This window comes from Natrix helvetica, assembly GCF_964273705.1.
Source record: "Natrix helvetica genome assembly, chromosome: 2".
In the NCBI taxonomy this organism is placed as follows: Eukaryota; Metazoa; Chordata; class Lepidosauria; order Squamata; family Natricidae; genus Natrix; species Natrix helvetica.
In genome coordinates, this window is record NC_138552.1 from 32,672,268 (window position 1) to 32,678,762 (window position 6,495).

At 39.7% G+C, this 6,495-nt stretch overlaps 1 protein-coding gene across 7 annotated transcripts in view; it reads left to right on the forward strand.

The window, feature by feature from the left end:
- MAST4 (microtubule associated serine/threonine kinase family member 4) overlaps window positions 1-6,495 on the forward strand; it is a 221,933-nt gene extending 215,438 nt beyond the window's left edge. For all 7 annotated transcript variants that reach the window (XM_081945100.1, XM_081945101.1, XM_081945102.1 and 4 more), the window contains one exon: window positions 414-6,495. In XM_081945100.1, coding sequence (XP_081801226.1) covers window positions 414-4,165 — 3,752 coding nt within the window. In that variant the 3' untranslated portion in view covers window positions 4,166-6,495. The remainder of the gene's footprint in view (window positions 1-413) is intronic.

A 6,495-nucleotide genomic window follows, 5' to 3' on the forward strand; every position in this document is an offset into this window, starting at 1 on the left:
GTCGATCAGAAAGGTCGGCAGTTTGACGGTTCGAATCCCTAGTGCCGCGTAACAGAGTGAGCTCCCGTTATTTGTTCCAGCTTCTGCCAACCTAGCAGTTCGAAAGCATGTAAAAATGCAAGTAGAAAAATAGGGACCACCTTTGGTGGGAAGTTAATAGCGTTCTGTGTGCCTTCGGCATTTAGTCATGCCAGCCACATGACCATGGAGACATCTTCAGACAGTGCTGGCTCTTCGGCTTTGAAGCGGAGATGAGCACCGCCCCCTAGAGTCAGGAATGACTAGCATATATGTGCAAGCGGAACCTTTACCTTTACCTTACCTAGATTCTATGGAAATAATGTGTCCTATAATAGTTTCTAAATATTGAAATGAAGAACTTATAGTTTTATGTGTTCTTTTTTTCCCCCTAGGAACCAATTCTTCCCAAAGTAGTTCTCCAAGTTCAAGTGCACCCAATTCTCCAGCTGGCTCAGGACATATTAGACCCAGCACACTCCATGGTTTAGGACCCAAGCTTGGAGGATCAAGATACAGATCTGGAAGGCGTAAATCAGCTGGGAGTATTCCCCTTTCACCATTGGCTAGGACTCCGTCTCCAACACCTCAGCCAACCTCTCCTCAGCGATCTCCATCACCCTTACTGGGTCATTCAATAGGCAATGCAAAAATAGCCCAGGCTTTCCCCAATAAAATGCATTCGCCTCCCACTATTGTAAGACATATTGTCAGACCTAAGAGTGCAGAGCCACCAAGATCCCCACTGCTCAAAAGGGTTCAGTCAGAAGAAAAACTTGCTCCTTCTTATGGCACTGATAAGAAACACTTATGCTCGCGCAAACACAGCTTGGAAGTAACTCAGGAAGAGGTTATTAGAGAAGCATCCCAGCGTGATTTAACCCTTCAGAGTCTGGAGGAGAATGCATTGGAATCGCCTTCGGTCACACGAGTGAGGCCTGCCGAGCAAGGCTGTTTAAAACGCCCCCTTTGCAGGAAACTGGGCAGGCAAGAATCTGTCGATGAACTAGATAAAGAAAAATTAAAGTTCAAGATAGTTGTGAAAAAACAAGATCTGGCAGAAAAACAAGAATATTTGCAGAAAACAAGCACCGTACATGAACTTTTCAGTGAATCAGAAAACCTTATTATCTCATGCCTGGAAGACAAGGAGAGCAAAAAAGTGTTTCACAAAGCATCGGAAAGATCAAATCACTCTGAAGTTAAAATTACAGCTTTGGAGACACAGTCAACAGGCGGCATACTGAAAGACACCCTTCAGAAGAATGCAAACTTGAAGTCCAAAGAATACAGCGCTTCAGACGCATGTATGGCATGTCATAGCCCTGCACTTAATGAACTTAGTCATTTGTCTTATGATTTCAAAAGACTTTCCCCTCCGTGCACATTGCTAGATGTTCTGCCTCACTCATCCGAGAAGTTGGCAAATGGAAAAGAAGGGAATGTAGATAAAAGTGCATCAACAAAAGAATTTGTCAAATTTGAAAGATTAGATAGTAAACTTGCAAATATAGATTATTTTCGAAAGAAAATATCTTCCGAAGAAAGTGATGACAATTCTAGTCCAGTGCTAAAGCCCAAATTGGCAGCAAGCATCCTTGAATGCCAACAACTTAATTCAGCTAAGCCTATAAATATTACGCAGAATTCCAATTCGCCTGCTGAAAGTCCTTCATTTCTCAGCAGTGCTCATGCTGCTCAGATTAGTTCTGTTCCTTTTGTTCCCCTCAAAACCTTGAACAGCAGAGCGGAACCTGGCATGGAGAAATCCACCTTGATCTCCACAGAATCATTGGCCTGGAAGAGTTCTTCAGATTACAAGCTAGAAGGAAGGTCTGTTTCTTGCTTGAAACCAATTGAAGGTACATTAGATATTGCTCTACTTTCAGGGCCACAGTCTTCAAAGGCAGAAGTGTCTTCATGTGCATTCCAAGGTGACCAGAGTATTAAAAATGATCAACTCCCCCAGTGTGACAATAGCCTAAAAGCTGAGCCCTTTACTCAGAAGGTGCTACCAACTATCCAGCAATCCAGACCCTGTAAATCTAATCTTTTGGAGCTGCAGAGCTCAAAGCCTAATAAAAATACCCAGCATTCAACTTCAGCATCTGTGATGATTGAACAGCTGTCAAAAAAATCACTCTCTAATCTCAGTGCTAACGATGACTCCTCTGTAAGGGAGACCTGTCAAAAAGAAGAGACAATCCAGGTTGGCACGAACAATATGAAATCTAATGGCTTCCAAAATCAGAATCCTGCTATGATAACTTGCAGAGCTACTCAAGGACAAGGAAACACTGAAAAAGGCAAACGAAAAGAGAAGAAGCATGTTAAAGAAGTTTTGGAGAGCCACATGAAAACCGAACAGAGTGATGATGAGAGGACTGCAGATTCCTCAGTGAAGAGCTTCGTTCCAAATTTGGTTTCGAATCAAGACTCTAAGCACAGTCAAAGGTATACTTTGGATTCAACTGCTCATTTACAAGCATGTGGTACAGCAAAAGTACAGGCATCAAATTCCAAGACAAAGCCCAAAGATGTCAAAGATATGCTTAAACAGCCTGCAAAGGAAGATGAAAACATCATTGGAGAATTTTCAGGAAATGAATTTGGCATGCCTAAGCCGAAAATGAATGCTTTGCTTTCCCCAAAGTGTTTCAATTCAGTTAAAATAGAAAAGACAATGGTTGCTGCAACTGTGCAAAAGGATAAGCTTCGAGACCTGGGATCAAAAGAGCAGAGGCAATCTAAAAACACACAGCCTCCGACTGCTGATAAGGAGCCTAATTTTGCTTTTAAGCCACAAAGTAGCAATTCTGATGTTCCTGCTGTAAAAGAACCATTCAACAGACCCTCTGCAGCAGATGTTCCTGTGTGTTATAGCAATCAAGAAACTCTCCAGCCTGCTATGGAGAATAGCACTGTGAAATCAAAGCAGGTTCTTGATGCTTGTTCCTCTAAATCAAAACATTCTGAAAAATTTACACATAAACCATTAGCTACACAGGTAAAAGAAAAAGAGAACGGTGCACTGGGAATGGCTGGTTCTCGAAAGGAGGGGAAAAACATATTTAAGATCACTTTGGACTCTTTCTCACATTCTTCAAGCTCTCAGAGAAAGCTAAATAATGCACAGATACAAACAGAGCAGAATGTGGTGATAGCGTGTAGATCAGAACCACCGGTCCAGCTCAATAGAGCTGCTGAAAATCAGCTTAAATCTTTTAGTAAAAGCCAGGGGACAGAGAATGCCAAGCTTTTTCAGAAGGAAGGGATAGCAAGCTTAGGAGATCCAGTTGATCAAAAGCCATTCCATCTACGGAACAAGCCAAAGGTGTCCACTGCGAAAGAGTATCCCTTGCTGAGCAAAGAGGGAGATAAGGATTCAAGTAACCCAACAGTATCTCCAGAAAAACAACCTGAAGGAAGGAAATGTACTGATGCACTTTATTTTCAAAGTGACAGCAAGAAATTGGATTCCAGCTTTTCTGTGCCTGCTTGCGATGCCAGAGGAAAAGTTGTGGAAAAGTCAGCCACAGGTAACAAAAACTTTCAGGACTGTAAAGGAAAAGGACACGCAAATCTAAAGCAGCTGGCAGAAGGGAGTAAATCAAACCCAACAAAACATTCCTCCTTGACCACGTTGCAGAATTCGTGTCGCACAGTTGGAAACACTACAAAGCAGGTGGATGGCCCATTCAGTTGCCCAGAACCTAGACAGAAAGCCCCAGTTTTGCCTTCCTCAAAGGCTAAAGCGCTCTCAGCAGCGCCGCCCCTCGAAGCAAACTGCAAGGAAGTCAAAAAGCAAAGCAGCTTTTCTTCCTCAGCAGATGGCAGAACAGAAACTGTGTCACTATTGAACTTTCGCTGTACGTCACCCCCTAAAGAGCAAATCCCTACTTCTGATTTGGGGGGTAAACCCAGAGGTCAGGAGAGGTCTCACTCTGCTAGCACTGTGGACATAAAAGGAAGAGACCCCAGTCTGCCTCAATCCTCTGCTACAAGAAAACAGAATGTAGGTAAAGATTTGCCAAAGTCAGGGACTACAAATGACTCTCTCAATGCACTTTCGTTGGACAAAGATTCTTCCCGGCAGAAACGAGGGAAAGACCCTTCAAAACACAGCCCTCACAAAAAGAGCTCTTAGTAGTTGCTTGCAAATAGGACGTCTCGAATGAAAGTCTAGTTGTCTGTTTCCCCTCCCCCTTCAAAAATCAGCACTGTGTAGTATTTTCTTTCAGAAAAAAAGTGTGCCACTTCAAGAGGGTCTGTAAAGAAAGACTCATGTTTTATTCCCCTTTCATAAATGTCTTCCCAAATGTTACCGGTTAAACTGTTAGCATATGGTATTTGTATAGAAATACTTTTACAAGTTGAGAGACTTGAGGTAAAGTGGGCCTGGGGTTGCAGCTGGTCGTGGCAAGTTCATGTAAATACTTAATGTGTTTGTTTTGATTTACAGTATCCAACTGCTGCTGATTGTATTGTTTACTCTTTTTTAGAGTTGCTGCTTTGCCACCAATTTGCCATAATCAAAGAAGAAATAGAATTGCTAAAGCTTAGGCCTAAACTGAACCCACAGTTGCATTTCCTCTAATGGGAGGATGAAAGTAGATCCTTTTTTTCTTGTTCAGATTTGTACACCGATGATAAAAATCTAAGAATATTGAGATCTACTGATTTCTAATGAGTTTTGCTGCATAGTTTTAAGCACCACAGATTCATACTTTTGTGCGTGAGCTAGACTTACTCATTTAAACCCAGTGCTGCTTAAACTTGTCAACTCCCAGGGAGTTGAAGTCCATGCATCATAAAGTTCCCAAGTTTAAGAAACATTGGCTTAAATGAACAAGCTGCAGTTCTTTAATGCGCAGGGATTGTGTTTATTTAGTGTTGGTGTTAGGAAACAGAAAAAACTTCCATTGTCTTCTTACATAATACTTCCTTGCTGGAGGACAGTTTTGGAATAACAGGAAATGTTCTTTTTTCTTCATGGCATGCTAAGTATACATTTTTATTCAGGTCATATTAACTGTGGTTTGGCCTTTCTAATATGATACTTATGTAGAAGCAAATGTGAGAACTACATTTCATCTTTGCTATCATGAGAGGTAAATTTGGTCATTTAGTGGTTCAGTTTTCTTTGCTGTTTTATGACAAAAGTGGTGAAGGTTGCATTTTCCATCATTTTATCTAGATAATATATTCAGTACCTGATAACATACTTAGCTGGGGCCTTACATTGTAAATTAAACTTGCTGTTTATTTGCAAGTGATGCTAGGATTCACATTCTGGTTGAAGTATATTAAGTATCTGTAAACATTTCATAGCATGATATTTATTTGTATAGAAAAGTTAATTTTTTAAAATAAGAAAAAAACATTTTTAGATTAAAAGGGGAGAACATGTTGGCGCTTTTTGGGATTAGAATGTGAGCTTAGGTTTCCTAAGCCTTACTTTAATTTCATGATACATGAAATAAGTTTAAATGGATGACTTTTGAAGGAAACTTGATTTGGTTGGAAACAGATAAAAACATCAAAGGTTATGATAGACAAGAACGTTAAAATGAGAAGAAAATTCATTAATTTTTCTTCCTTTTTATACAAACTTATAGAAGTCCATTTAAACTTGAGTGTCCTCCAGGGCATTTTTCCTGTTTCCTAACTACAACCAACCAAGCATAACCTAATTATGAACTGACTGTTTACAAGATCTTTACAAGAGTTCTAAATGCATTTCCCTGGGGAAGAAATAAACCAGGTGGGATTTGTTCATATTTATAAGCCTCAGAAAATGATAGCAGCAGCCAGTTTCTAAATGTCCATTTGAGTGGTAGTATATTCATTTGCTACTCATGAATTATTTAAAACAAGCAGAGAAGAAAAAATGCTCTTCGGGTATTCCTGTCATTTATAGTCTGAATTTGTGCTTTGGGAATAAAACTGAATGCAAATGTACCCCCAAATCAAAATGTCGTTCTCTGGGAAGTATTTCATAGTTTACAATTACTTGTACTGGAGGGGAAAACCCTTTCACCTTTTTTCCTTTAAAGCACATGTAGCTATCTTGTTTACAAATGTATCTTTTAATGTATATTTTGTATATAGTGCTTTATCACTTTTGCCAAATATTTCCCCCCTCATTTTGAAAATACGGTAGCACCTGAGTTCGCATTCATGTAATTCCTTGTCCGTTAATGTTTACCTTAAAGTGAATTGTTAGAGGTCCTCTGAATTGTGTATTACTTGTCAGTCTTTGTGTGGCTCTATATTATAATGTCCGTTTGTAGTATCCCCTACTGTTAATTATCAAATTATATTAAAAAATGGTTAGTATTTCTGCAATAAAGTATTTGCAGTCTCTTTTTTTTCCTTTAAGAGATCCCCATGATTGTCATAAAAATTGCCTATTAAATGCAAATATTTATACTTGGAAGTTGGAGAACATTGAAATAAAAAAGGGCATGAAATAAA